We start from the raw sequence: 15,562 nt of genomic DNA on the forward strand, positions 1-15,562 counted from the left end.
AGTTCAGTGTAGAAACATAATCCTTTCAGAAAATTTCCCCCTGAATCGTAACCTTAAGAAGTTAGCATTCGAAAGATAAGTAAAGTACACCCAAGGAATTCAGCCCACTCAGGTGTCTCCTAGACACTGATTATTGGCTAAAAGATGTACACAATGAACAGGAGACAAAATACAAAACAAGACAAAAAATAAACAACAGTCTGTGTTCACTATTTGCCAAACTGAATTCTGTGTACTTCATAATATACCCACACATTTATAACATGCTTAAAGCTCGCAACAACCCTATGAGGTAAGGACTATTATTATCTCCATTTAAATTTTTTTTAACATTTATTTTTTTGAGAGAGAGAGAAACCATGAGCAGGGAAGGGGCAGAGAGAAAGGGAGACAGAATCTGAAGCAGGCTCCAGGCTCCAAGCTGTCAGCACAGAGTCCGACGCAGGGCTCAAACTCACAAACAGCAGAATTATGACCTAAGCCAAGGTTGGATGCTTAACCAACTGAGCCACCCAGGCGCCCCTATTATCTCCATTTTAGATATGAGGAAACTGAAGTGCTTCTAACAAAAGTTAAAAACTGTCCCCCATACAAAAGAAATATAGAACATAATACTAAACTAATGCCATATGCTATAGAAAGATTACGTTTTGGGTCTTTTCAACTATATATATATATATTGGGTAAATAATTAGAATCAGGTTTGTTCAAATAATGATATACCTGAACCATGCCTATCAAAAGAAACCCCCCAAAAACAAAAAACAACAACAAACACTGTCCCCAAATCACATAGCTACCAAGTGGCTGTATTATTTCAGGTAGCATTAATTGCTGCTATAAACAAACCCCCAAATTTGCAAAGTCTCAAATACAATAGGGGTTATAGTTTTCTTATATAATAGTACTGGGATATGAACCTATCTGCAGGTTACCTCTCTTCCCTAGGTATTTTGGCCTTTCCACAGGTAGCTTCTAAGGTCACCTGGGGGTTATACCCATTCCTGCAACCAAAAAAGAAAAAGAACATGGAATAATGGGTGTGCGAATTTTTTATTGCCAGGTCTAGGAATAGCAAAATTTAAGTTAACATTTCACTAACTGGAACTCACTATCTGTTGACACCTAAGTGCAAGGGGGTCTGGGAGATTTCCTCTGGAATCTCTTGCCTCTGTGGCTAAGAAGGGATTCTAGCAGCATCCAAATGGCTACAGAGCCCATGCTCTTAACCTCTTTCTTTGATCATTATGATATTTGGAGAAGCACTGGACACCCTCCAACCCAAACTGTTTGTCAGGTCTAATGAGCAAGGTCAGTATCATAAACTACCAAATTGCAAACATTTTTTGGACGACTGGAAAAGAAAAGAGGCCTTATACACTCTGCCCTTTGAGTGCACACCTCATGTTTGCCAAAGTTAGAAGAAAGAGTAATATGAGGCACCTGGGTGGCTCAGTAGGTTAAGCATCCGACATCGGCTCCAGTTATGATCTCTCGGTCCATGGGTTCGAGCCCCGCTTTGGGCTCTGTGCTGATAGCTCGGAGACTGGAGCCTGCTTCAGATTCTGTCTCCTTCTCTGTCTCTCTGCCCCTCCCCCGCTCATGCTCTGTGTCTCTCTCTCAAAAATTAACATTGGGGCGCCTGAGTGGCTTAGTCAGTTAAGCGGCAACTTCGGCTCAGGTCATGATCTCGCGGTCTGTGAGTTCGAGCCCCGCAGCGGGCTCTGTGCTGACAGCTCAGAGCCTGGAGCCTGTTTCAGATTCTGTGTCTCCCTCTCTCTGACCCTCCCCCATTCATGCTCTGTCTCTCTCTGTCTCAAAAATAAATAAACATTAAAAAAAATTAAAAAAAAATTAACATTAAAAAATTAAAAAGAAAAAAAGAATAAGAAAGGGTAGTATGTATGAGTGCTAGGCCCTGAGACAGTCACTTTTAAAGAATGACGTGGGGGTGCCTGGGTGGCTCAGTCTGTTAAGCATCCGACTTCAGCTCAGGTCATGATCTGACAGTTTGTGAGTTCTAACCCCGTATCAGGCACTATGCTGACTGCTCAGAGCTTGGAGCCTGCCTGGGAAGCTGTGTCTCCCTCTCTCTTCCCATCCCCTGCTCTCACTCTGTCTCTCTCTGTCTCAAAAATAAATAAACATTAAAAATTAAAAAAAAAAAAGAATGACATGGGTCTTCTATGGGTCTGACCCTTTGCAGAAACACCTTTGCAGGTGGTCTGTGAGATCAAAATGATCTTCATACTAATACTAACCTATTATATGTCTTTTTTTTTTTTTGCATTTATTTATTTTTGAGAGACAGAGAGAGACAGCGTGAGCAAGGGAGGGACAGAGAGAGAGAGAGAGAGAGAGAGACAGAAACAGAAGCAGGCTCCAGGCTCCAAGCTGTCAGCACAGAGCCCGATGCGGGGCTCGAACTTGCGAACCGCGAGATCATGACCTGAGCCGAAGTCGGACGCTTGGCCGACTGAGTCACCCAGGCGCCCCTTATATGCCTTTTTCAATTTCATTCTCTCCTGTGTGTACAGTGGACTTTTTCAGAGGTTGCATGTGTGATATCACAACAAACTGAATGCAGAAGTAGGTATGAGAATTTAGTTCCCTTTATTAAGCCAGCCATTAGAGAGGCTTGCAAAAATAAAAACCATATCATTCTTCTCAAATGTTACCTATTATTATTTTAAATTAATTAGTAAATACATATTTCAAAAGTTGTTGTTTTCGACTCCAGCCCAGTATTTATCAACAGATATAACCTGTATAAGCAAAAGCTATTTGGAGTCTTTAATTATTTGTAAAAAAGTGTAAAGAGATCTTGAGACCAAACTTTGCGAACCTCTGCCTTAAGGCATGGTAATCATGTGTACTAGAAAATTCTGGCAATGAGTTAGTTGTCCTGTGCTATGATCAACCAGCTGAGTATCTCCTCTTCTTTTGGTTGAGTAGTTAAAAATAGGCCCCTTAAAGACAGAACAAGGTGGGGCGCCTGGGTGGCCCAGTTTTTGAGCAGCCAACTCTTGATTTCAGCTCAGGTCATGATCTCACAGTTGGTGGGATCAAGTCCCTCAGCGGGCTCCTTGCTGGCAGCTTGGAGCCTACTTGGGATTCTCCCTCGTCCCTCTCTTTGTCCTTCCCTGGCTCGCACAAGTCCAGACTCTCTTTCTCTCAAAAATAAATAAACTTAAAAAAAAAAAAAGACAAAACAAGGGTGCTAGGTTGGAAGGCAGGGTACAAAAGTGTTGCTCGCCCACTCTGTAATGGGTCAGAGTTTTAAAATAACAGCAAAAATGTCTCCTTTTAGCATCTTTGTTTATTTGTTGTTTTTTTAAGTCAATTCCCATATTCCTTCATTCGATAAAAATGTATTGTGTAGTGTCTATGCTCAAGACATTATTCTCTGTGCTCTGCGAGTGTAAAATTGGCTAAGATTCCATTTTTATCCTTAAGGACTTATAATCTAATCAAGGAGGAAAGTACCAATAAGGTTAAACACAGTCCATAAGAGATGGATGGACACAAGCATATTCTTAAGACTGAGAGTTCACTCCAGTCAAGGTGATGGAAAAAGCTAAGCCATTGGGTTGGAACCTCAAACAATGAACAAGATGTTGAGATGTGTAGACAGAAGATGGACATTTCAGCTAAGGGGTGTAGCTTGAGCTAAAGTGTGAATATAGCACCGTGTGTAAGGAAGTAGAGAGGGATAAGTCTGAGTAGGCAAAAGGATCTGAATATTATTTAGTAATCAAGGAAGAGTCAACGTGATGATAAGAACTGTGATTTAAGGAGATATATTCGATTTGGGGGCAAAATGAATATGAGGGAAAAGGAAAGCTAAGTCAGAATACTATTGCCAAAAATAAAATGTAGTACAGGTAACTGTATTCTAGGAAACTGGTGCCTAATCTTTTGGGGTCAAACGCTCCCTGAGAAATCTTTACAAAACCTCACTTCAAATACTGGTACATAAAACACACAGAGTAATTTGCCTGCAATTTCATACACCCTTGAAGTCCATCCGTGGGCCCAAATTTCAGAATCACTCCTTACTTCACTATGATTTTCCACGCTAGTCAAATATTTCTTAAGCAAATTGTGACATTACTCAACTCCTGCAAATCAAGATTAGCTCAAGAGTTTCCCATGACATTGTGCAATTCTGCCCAGTCTGGTAATCATGGTGGACCAGAGGAATGACACTTTTAAAAAGGAAAAGCCTCTCTTTTTATTCTCTTGACCTTCCTGCAGGTTTCAGTTAAAATAGACACGTTCCACATGCCTTTTTCCTCTCTCTGCTGCCGCTCCCTCCTGTCGCCCCTAATGACTATGACCTCAGTGACCTTCCAGAATATCCATATGGCCCTTTCTCTCCTCAACCTAGCAACACCATACCTGCTACATGAGGGTTTGGATCTCACAATATTGTTCCTAAGCCTGGCCTCTCTCACTGCCTGGCATTGTGTGCCCGCCGTAAGACCAGGCTGGCTCGTAAAACATCTCTTTATGTACTTTATTACTTAAACTCTTTTATTTGCCTGCAGGAGCCCTTTAACAAAATCACATTGAATTGACTTTCTCACACCAAATCAAATCTCCCTGGTCCCAGTTCAGTTGTCTTTGTCAATATGTATTTTATAAATGGAGTGAATTAACAGATGCTGTTGGAACAGAAGTGCTGGGGTAGCGTTTATGTTTTTACTGCTCTCTCTGGGCAGATGAGTTGTGTAGGAGTGTTATACAGGTATCTCGGGATGAAAGTCATGCTCGTCATTTCGGTGGATATGTATTCTTAACCATTTTCTTTGGATGTATTTGAAACCTCTTTATTACTCTTTTTATTCTTAGTGTTTGCTTAAAGGGCTTTATCATTTATGCCATTAATCTTGGATTGGACTTGATCATATCTTTTAGTATTGAGAGATGAAAATGAAAGTCCCCCTATCATTCCAAGAGAACAGGATTTTCAGTTAGCCATGAGAAACTGCTCATGACATACCTTTGGAACATATTGCCTGATCTCTATTATAAATGTTGTCCATGCAGCCTTTGATAGGAGACTCTGAGTTGAAAGTGCTTTGGAAGAGAATCCTGGGTTTCCATGTCCTAGAGTAGGACTTCCGCAGAATGAATGACTGTGGCTATTTGTCTTGTAAGATGGTATTTAGAAAGTTTGCAAAGAGGGCAACAGAGCACAGAAATCCATTATGTAAGAGTGGTATCAAAGAATGTTTTCCAGGAAGATTTCCACGTGCCATAATGAATTTTTAATGTAGAGGGGCACCTGGGTGGCTCAGTTGGTTGAGCGTCCGACTTTGGCTCAGGTCATGATCTCACGGCTTGTGAGTTCGAGCCCTGTGTCAGGCTCTGTGCTGACAGCTCAGAGCCTGGAACCTGCTTCGGATTCTGTGTCTCCCTCTTTCTCTGCCCCTAACTCACTCGCATTCTATCTGTCTCTCTCAAAAATAAATAAACATTAAAAACATTTTGAAAGTGTAATATAAAAGACTTTAAAACATAGCTCAGCAATTTGGGGAAATTTTTGCTCTACCCTTTATTTCTGTTTTGTGGTGGCAGCCATAGAGCCATCTACTGGTGGAGACAAGCACGCACGTCTTTTCTTTCATATCCTGCCACCATTTTGTAAGTTTGTCCTAACAATGACTAATCACGAAACTTTTTTTTTTCCATTCTGGTGGGCTTAATATATAACCCCTTGGTTTAAAATGTGGTCCCCATGATCAGTCCCAGAGTTGTACCTGAATCTGTCACATTCCAGACTTTGATTTTACTACTGTACTATTTTGATCTCAAAAGCATGATTCATAACTCTTGTTCTTTTTTTATTTTAGAAAAATGAAGCACCTGTTTTAGAGAATTAACAATTTAGAGATTCCTCAGGACCATATGTTTATAAATGCTTTCCTTTTCGGTCCTGGCCATTAAATTAATGTTAGTAACCTATTGAAACCACTCATAACATTGTGAGTAAACAACTCTTTCCTTCACTGTTTTCTCAGTTGTATCCAATGAAATGGGAGCTTCCCATTGGATATATATGCTGCTCGGGAAGATGAAATATGCAGTTTGATATTAAAAATAAATATCTAATAGCTCTATGTGTATTGTACCACTTTAGTAACATCTGTCCACAGAGAATCTTCACCTGTGTACAAATGTAATGAACAGCCTCTGGAAGAATAGATCGATCCATCAATAATACACGACCTGTTTTGTTTTCCTTTTGGCACATTTAAAGTTGTGCATTCTATGTGTCAAAGTTCAAAAGTCAAGTGCTGCATGTGATAAATTAAGCAGGGGTCAGAAGTTATTGCAATGCCGTTTCGGAAGATTGTCTGTCTCTGAATTTGCAGCTCATTCATGCTGAAGTGATGCACTATGGGAATTACTACCAAACTCCGCTCCACAACATCTGCTCTCCCTAAGTGAGTTAGTGCACGTCAGACATCTTTATGTCAGAATATTGCAGTGATGGATGCAGTCTTCAGAAAATGCTGCATAAAAATCTGGTGTGCCGTTCTGGCCATTAAGTGAAATTACTATTTAAATTAATGGCACTGTCACAGTTTATCTGTGCAAAGAATGAACGCTGATTAGGGTATTAAGTAATTAGCAATTTATCACACTGGAACAAGGTTGATAATAATTAAAGAAGTAATGGTTTACCAAAGAAACTAGAAAGGGAGTCACTTCTTGTTATGAGAGTGGAATCTTGGCTGAAAATTTTAATTCAGTGAAACAAAGATGAAGCTCTTTGTGAAAGAAAGCAGCCTTTTTTTTTTCTAGTGTAAAAACAGTTCATTATCAAAATTTTAGTTGACCTGTCAAAAGTCCCTCAGAGCGATCAGATGACTGATTAGAGTTTCGAATTAGGTCAATGTCTGCATTTTGATTTTATACTTAAAGCATGGTGAAACCATAAAGTAACTTGGGAGTAGAGGGGGAGAATGTATTCTGCTCCCTAAAGGGCCAGTTTTCAGATTTTGATTGCTCTTTAAAATAGAAACATGAATTATTTTAAGAAAACTGCTAGAGAAAAAAATGACGGTGAAAAAATCCAAGGTTGTATTTGAATGTCTGATCAGAAAGCAGCAGAAAAAAATGTCCGAACATTATAAAACTTGAAGGTGTAGATTTTTCTTTTTATTGTGTGTACTCACGTGTGTGTATACACATGTCATTTTTACCTGTCATAACTAAGACTCAGATTACAGTGATAGCTCTGCTGGGTGTATTTATGTGAAAAAAAACCTTTCCTTGGAAATGTTAAAACAACTAATATTATTAATAAAGCACTGAAGAAAACACTTTACTTTTATTTAAACCAATCATTTTGAACAGTTACCACACTTAGACATGGCATGTTAAGACTTGGTGGTGCTCAATGATGTACGTTGATAAAAGTTTTAAAATATTAGGAGAGGGGCACCTGGGTGGCTCAGTTGGTTAAGCCTCCGACTCTTGGTTTCAGCTCAGGTGATAATCTCACGTTTACCGAGTTTGAGCCCCTCATCAGGCTCTGTGCTGACAGTGCGGAGTCTGTTTGGGATCCTCTCCCTCTCTCTCGCTGCCCCTCCCCCCACTGGCTCTCTCTTTCTCTCTCTCAAAAATAAATAAATAGATTTAAAACAATGATAAATAAATAAAATATTAGGAGATATTTTTTTTGAAGTGGAAAGATCAGTGAGAAAGTTCTTTGGAGTCACGTGTGGCTAAACATCGTTCTTAAGATGTGTACCAAGCCAGTGTCTACTTTCAATGATTTTTTTCTTTTTTAAATAAAAAGCACTTAAAACTCACTGGTCTATTATTAGGAGTGTCTTTCATAATGTAGGTGTTTGTACAGGACCAGATTAAACAATCAGGACCCCAGGGCACTTTGAAGTTGAGGTTCTTTATGTTATCAGTCAGGACTAATAATAAATAAACAAAATTCTAATTAAAATAAATCATTCATCACACTGCGCTGCTTTATAACTGGATATAAATTCTAATATAATAGCCCTGTGACCTGGAGTGTAGGCACCTTAATTTCTGGCTTAATCTGACTCTAGAGTATTGTTTATTTATTCAGGATTTTATGTCTAAATTTCTGCTGTATCTCTTCTATGGCAAGATCTAAATGATGTGAACACAGGCAGTCAAACTGAATTTGGTGGGAGAAAGTCTATTTGGTGTGAAAGGCACACGTGTCTTTCATCAACAAGTGGCAACCAATGACCCCTCCTTGCGAGGTCTTTCTGCCACCGACCCAAATCTCTTATCCATGTCCAGTGATGGGTCTAGAACTCAGTGCTGCTCAAAAACTAGTGGCCAACTTGCTCACCTGATCAGTGAGCAAGCGCAACTCGTTTTGAACAAATCTATCTTATGATGAAAGAGTGATTTACTGGATGCCCAAGAAGCAGACGTGTCCCCTAGATAAAGCCAGGCAAAAACTTCCCAGACTCTTCCCACAGCGCCTCCAGTACTTGGATGGTGCTACCTCTTTACTCTGTCTAGCCTCTTATCCCAGAGCGTTTCGCTGACCTTTTCTCCCTGGTGAATTTCTAGAGCTTTCCTCTGACTCCCCGTAGTTTAACTAGCCCTTTTTCTGCAACACGATGTTATCATCACAAAATGAGCCGGTAATTCTCATGACGGAAATCGGGATTCTTTTTTTTCCTATGGAGCTTGGGAGAAGTTCGGCCCTGCTGAATGATTTTGGAACACTTGTTCTTGTGTGTTCTTTACCTAATTAGCGTCTAGTGCTCTTGGTAAGAAAGACCCCTCACTGCACATTTAAATCACCTTGGTAAGGAAGTGCTACCTTGTATTGTGCCATTGCACCAACTGCCTGAGTCTGACATTTTTATACCAAACTTTATAGCGGTCTCAGTGTTCTTCCTTTTTTTTATTCCATATTCATATATAACATTTTATTGTTGCAGGGATGTTCTGTTGTGGGCAGGATTATGTGAATATGTCAGATACCATATGCTGCTCAGCTTCCAGTGGAGAGTCTAAAGCACATGTTAAAAAGAATGACCTGGTGCCAGTAAAATGCTGTGAGACTGAACTTATTCCAAAGAGCCAGAAATGCTGTAATGGAGTTGGATATAATCCTTTGAAATATGTTTGCTCTGACAAGATTTCAACTGGAATGATGATGAAGGTAATTGATAGAAAACCTCTCAGAGGTGCTGATTTGACAATGGAAAGAGAAATACATTGTTCATAACTATTTTTCTAAAATAGGAATATAAAAACTCCTGTGTGCATTATTCATTTTCACATTACATCCATATTAATACCAAATGAGTTCACTGTGATTGATGTTATTGCAATGAATTCTAAAGGAATTAATAATGATTAGCTGTTCTCAGGAAGCTTTACCCAGCACTTCAGATTAGTGCAGGACTGAAAGCCTGTGTGCCAAAAGAGCCAGAATATGTCGTCTGGGACCTATGCGGTGCCATTTTATGCCCGTGGGTGCTGGGATGGAAAGGGAGAGAAATTCTGGCTTCTTCCCTCTGGGTCCCCAACCCAAATCCAACACTTTCCTTTGACAGAGACCTTAGATCCAGCAGATTCACTTGTGCTTATATCCTATTCCTTGAGACAGTTGAAGATTAACAAATGCCTGCCACTCTAAAAGCGGATAGACCTATGAGTGTATCATTTGTTTGTATGTTGACATGCTTCATGGACAGGCATGTCACGTTTTGTTAAAATTAAATTTGACAAGACTCCAGAAACCTAACATTTTAAGAAAAGGATTATGGGACATTAAAAACCAAACATGCTACTAAGTCCTATAGTCATTTTGCCTTAGGAGATGCCTACAAATAGGTGTTTGGGTCATTCATGCCAACTGACGCAACTATACAAACATTGTGTGGACACCATAGACTTTAAGATGTAAACTAACCTTTGAAATTGTTAGGGTTCCAGCAAGCACTTTGCAACAATTAATATTAAGATAATTCATAAAGTTGTTAAAAAGAATAAGTACTTCATGAAGTGAAGAATCGTATGAAATACCCATCAAAAATAGTTTTTCATCTACAAAATTGTTTTAGAAATTGGTATGACCATACGCAACTTGAAAGAAATCTATCCAACAGTATGCTCCCAAAGTTTGCATTTATTCCAATGTTTTCAGAAATTTGGACTGGGAAATTTTTCTGAAACACACAGTCTTAAAACTGGTGATGTTGCAGGAACATGTCTTTAAAATGACTAGTTAAGAAGAATCTGTGTAGAAAAGTCTCCTCAAAAGGGCACTCAGATTTGAAAAATTAAGACAGAAAACCCGTTAGTTTCAGAAATGGCACTATTGCTCACAACTATTTGTTTCGTTATTATCCGCTCACATTTGTTTCCCAGGAATCTCATTTTGGCTTCAGGAAGATATAGTTTCCATTACTCAAGGACAATGTTCAGGATATATACATGATCTTTTAAATTGACTTAAATTGGCTTTATGAAAGCCAGTTAACAGCCATATTGACAATTCACATTAAATTATTAAAATTAAGACATTATTTCTGAATGCTGAATCAAGGAGTGTGTTACAGTAAAGTTCAACGTATGGGTTGCACTTTGTTTCGCGAATATCTCTTTCATGGAGATTTCTATCTCCTGCTCCATTCAGGACTGGACCACCGTGACATTTCTCCCCAGAGAGTCTTCCCTAAGTGTTGGTTTGGGGGTTTCTTTTACTTCTCTCCTGTGTCAGTGTCCCAGTGTTCTCAATCTAAGAGTCCCCCTTTCTTGCCTTTTTGCCTTCTTTTGGAGAAAGATCACTCTGGGTATCGGTGCGTGAAAGGTAAAGTTTTTGAGAGCTTGATGTCTGAAATTACCATTTTTCTACCCTCCCTCTAGATTGATAACTTGGCTAGGTACACAATTCCAGGTTAAAAAGTATTTCTACTTGGATTTTAAAGTAATTTCTGCACTTTTAAACTTTCATTGCTATTCTGATTCCTGTTTCTTCCTAGGTACCCAGGTTGTTTTTCCTATGAAAGTTTTTAGGACATTCTCTTTATTCGGTCTAATATTTCATGATAATGTGCCTTCATGTGGATATCATCATCATCATCATCATCATCATCATTATTCATGGTGATGTACTTTTTGTGGACTTTTTCAGTGTGAAGTCTCATGACCCTCAGTTCTGAGGAATGTTATTTTATTATTTCTTTGATAATTTGCTCCCTTTTTATATCTGTTTTTACAGACTAGTTTGGTGTTAGACTTCCTAAGCCAATCTTTCCATCTTTCCATCTTTTCTTCTTGTTTCTTGTTTACTGATTAGTTAACACTTCATCTTTTTCAACATGATCGGATATTGCCTTAACGTCATCTTCCACCCTCTCTATTGATTGATTGATTTTTTAGCTATCATCTTTTTTTTTTAATAGCTTTTAAGGGTTCTTTCTTGTTTGCTGACAGTTATTTATTCATGGCATCCTACTCTTGTTCCATTCATGGGGTGTCTTTTTTATTTATTCTGGAAATACTAATTCCATTGTTGTTGCTTTTTTTTTATTGTTCACCTTGTTCCTTGAATTTTCTCATTTGTTTGTTTGGTTCTATTTTAGTTTTCTTCTTTCCCTTCCTTTATTTCTCCTCCCTTTGAATTTTTGTTTTTTTTCATATTCTATTCCTAGTCTATTCCTAGTCTATTCTTTCCATTGGAGGCTGAATGGAAAGCTCACTGTGCACAGGCATATATTAGTGGAGAGCACACAGTAGGGGAATTGAGTGGCAGGATGGCTTTTTGTCAGAGAGTCATATTAACAAGAATCTTAGCAAGTACATTTAATTGACTATCCTTAATAATCCATCCTAGATCGTGATAAGATATATGTCTGGCTGACAGCACATAGGGAATCGGTAGGAAAGGAGGCTGGGATTCACACTGTGCAACATGCAGACTTTTATTTGGCTTGCCCTCTTTGGCTCCTACCTTATACCTTCCAGTGAAGTCTCTCTGTTCCTTTTAATTTCACCAAATCTCTTCTAAGCTTATGCCATTTTGTAACACTTTACCAAGTGCAGCAGAAACAGCACACACCTACTGAGGATGTTCTAGATCGTGACCTCTTCCCCCAGGGCTGGAGTGCAGTAGCCCTGACTTACTCTGACAGTTGTCCCAGGTCGTAATTTTATCAAATATGTAGCCACGGCATAACCGAGCTCCCCAAATTTCCAAACCCCGGTATGTGTTTATTTGCCACTGCCTATCTAAGCATTAAAGCAACGCCATGTGGTTTAGGGTTTTGTTGTTGCTGTCAAGACGATATCTAACTTCAAAATTCTAATTTATGTTTTAGCTACGACACATAAGACCATGCCAAAATCAAAACAGTGTACTCACGTATGGGATGGGTCAATAGAATAAATTTTAAAACAGTTCTTTCAAATTACAACCCAGTGTGAGTCAGACAGCTCTCCTCCAAGGAGTGTCTCGGGATCTACGTCTTCGCACACAACCCTCAAATCACAATGGAAAAGGGAAGAAAGAGGATGATTACGCATGTATGGATCTCAGAAAGGATACAACATACATATTTTCTATACTGTCATCACAGGGGCATTTCTAGTCACGTGGCTTTTCTTACTGAACTGGACTTACAAATATGGTATTCCCAGGGAGAAAACACAAAATGGACATCACTGAGCACACAGTATTGTCTCTGCATGTATGCATCCCCTTTCTGCTTCCTTGGACTTTCTGTGTTCCTTTACTTCCATCCGGTTGGGCTTTCAGAGGAAATGGAGATAAATGCAGGTGTTCAAGTCACTATATTCAAATAGAAATCCTACGATATTTTTCTGAAGCAGCTTTATTTTGACAACATTTGGGAAAATAATTTAACTTATATGAGGTAAGAGAGATGGAATGTGGATACATTTTGATAACCAAAGTTATTTTAAGTACATTATACTACCTATATAAAAGAAAGAGGAAGGGAAGCTTTGCATTATAAAAATACTGCCTTATTTATATCTCCTATAATCTGGGATCATGAAGTATTTCGCTTTGTGACATTAGAACACATTAGCACTCACCAATAACAAAGTCCAGGGATTCATCAGAAAAAAAGGTTTACAGATGTAAATAATAATAACTATAATGAGAGTTTATGAAATATTTAGGTTTCTAAAAGTTGGACAAGGAATGTTTCTTAGCGGTCCAACTTGCCCTACAGCACAAAAGTGCAGACTCTCAAATATCACATTCTTTATTTTCTCCAAAGCTCCATCAGGAGAGTGAGAAGTAACAATAATAAAATTATGACCCCTGCTATTATTTACAGAGTATCTACTAAGTGTAAGGCATTTACAGGTATTGTCTCATTTGACTCCCATAACCAACCTGTATGGTAAATGCAATTTCCATTTTCTCATCACCGAAGAAGCTGAGGCTTTGAGAATATAAGTGACGTCCTCAAGGTCACAGAAGCAAGAAGTTGCAAAACTGGATTCTGAATCCACATCTGTGTCATCCAGACCCAAACTGCTCTTTGTAGTGTATGCCCCGCCTTCATTTCTCTTCATGAATCTTGAGACATTTATTTATGAACCAAGTGGAAGAAAATTTCATTTGCGACTTGTTACAACCTCCCCCACGTAGGTCCAGATGTAATTTTTAAATCTTTTCTCTATCTCCCCACCTCTACCACTCAACCTAGGAAGCCAGAGAGTGCAGGACTCTGTGCCCAGCGTCTCTGGAAGCCACAGCACATTGCGGCAGGTGTGACTTCAACTTTACCAGCCACGTTTGCACCGTGATCCGAGGACCTCACAACTCCACAGGCAAGGAATCAGTAGAAGAAATATGCTCATCTCCTGAAGAGACTGTTCACACGGGAAGGGTAAACACATTCTCCTTCACAGGTAACAGGAACTGAGCCACCTGCCCAAGGCTTACTAGGGCTAGTGAAAAGCTGGGGAAAATGCAGATTCGTGTCATTCTGATGTCACCCCCCCCCTTAACGTAAAATCAATTAATTTCATCGAACTATGGGCCAGCTAGTCACAAGGTAATTAAAGGCACACTTTGGATCTGTTCAAAGTTAGCAGTTTAAAAAATTGGAAAGTCTAACTTTAAAGAAGAAATAAGCTATTTTAAAGTAAACCTGTAGAAAATCAAGAACAAGGAAATAACTATGTATCCTTTGATGGTATATCCAATTAATTTCAGTGAGCCCAGTTTTCTTTCTTAAGAGTTTGAATGGAGGCTTACAATAAAAGCAATGAATTGAGTGTCGCTGTGTTTGGCAGGCAAAAAAGAGGAAGAAACCTGACTAATGGCCAGTAAGACCAAGCAGCATTATTCTGAGGAGGAGCTTAAAGTATCCTTTCCTCAACTTGGGTCTGGGTCTAGAGACTGTACTCTCCCGCAGCTTGGTGTTGCCCCTACATGGCCATCATCTTGGGAGCAATAACCTTCATGGTTACTGAAAATAATTTTCAGGCTCCATCTTGGCCCTACTGAGTTCCTCCAAATAGTGGTTCTCAGGCATGGCTAAGCTGAGTGAAAAACACTGTCAAGTTTAAGATCATCTCCAAAATAGTTCTGCCCTCTATTAAATTTTTATCATTCGTCCATTTACTTAAGTCCCTCCAGAGTTTGTTTCTGCCTTTTGAAAAATTCAGTGTGTGTGTGTATGTGTGTGTGTGTAGCTGTGTGTATGTACATATATATCATCTAGCATCTAGCGTCAAATAGAATGCATTTAAGTGACATAATTCAGGCAAGCTAAGGTTAAATAAACAAGAAAAGTGCTCTGTTCCATCATGAATCATCATTCTTCTTTACTTAACCCATGGTGAGTGATAATGGCAAACCTTGGGATGCAAAAAAATAAATAAATAGGTAAGTCAAGATACTGGGATGAAAGGAGTAGATTAAGGAGGGAAAGCAGGAATAGAGATAAAGTTCCGTGATGTGCTACATGTTTTAAAACCTTACCTTGATTTACCCACAAAGCAATCGTGTAAGTAAGATCGTTTAATAGATGAGGAAACTGAGGGTCATATCTGTAAAAGTAACTTGCTAAGGGAAGATGTCAGATTTAAACCGTGTCACCTTCAAGAACAGCAAATTTAACGAGGGCCTGGGGTGGTTCCATCAGGTGAGCATCTGACTCTTGATTTCTGCTCAGGTCACTCTCCCAGGGTTGAGGGATTGAGCCCAGCGCTGGGCTCTATGCTGAATATGGAAGCTGCTTAAGATTCTCTCTCTGTCTCCTTCTGCACTTCTCCTCCCACTCTCTCTCTCTCTCTCTCTCTCTCTCTCTCTCTGTCAAATAAACACAACAACAATAGTAGCAGTAGATTTCAGAGACTCTGCACCGTGTAGGAGCTCCTTGCAGAGTGCCCCAAACCTCCCTCAAGCTGTCTCTTCCACTTGAAATGTCCGTCGTCAGCATTGTGAGGGTGTAGGTCAAAATCCACGTCCTCTGTGCAGCTCCTCCAACCCAGCGCCTCTCCTCTCAGGCGTCAGCACGATGTCCACTTCTACCGTGTGTCACATGCGTTT

General features: G+C 39.4%; 1 protein-coding gene across 3 annotated transcripts in view; it reads left to right on the forward strand.

Moving 5' to 3' along the window:
• Positions 1-15,562, forward strand: part of USH2A (usherin) — a 739,062-nt gene that overhangs the window by 563,843 nt on the left and 159,657 nt on the right. For all 3 annotated transcript variants that reach the window (XM_019465619.2, XM_053908979.1, XM_053908980.1), the window contains exons 51-52: positions 8,958-9,181; positions 13,710-13,914. In XM_019465619.2, the coding sequence (XP_019321164.2) occupies positions 8,958-9,181; positions 13,710-13,914 (429 nt within the window). The remainder of the gene's footprint in view (positions 1-8,957; positions 9,182-13,709; positions 13,915-15,562) is intronic.

This window comes from Panthera pardus, unplaced genomic scaffold (genome assembly GCF_024362965.1).
Source record: "Panthera pardus isolate Hobbes unplaced genomic scaffold, ASM2436296v1 HiC_scaffold_21, whole genome shotgun sequence".
NCBI classification, from domain to species: domain Eukaryota; kingdom Metazoa; phylum Chordata; class Mammalia; order Carnivora; family Felidae; genus Panthera; species Panthera pardus.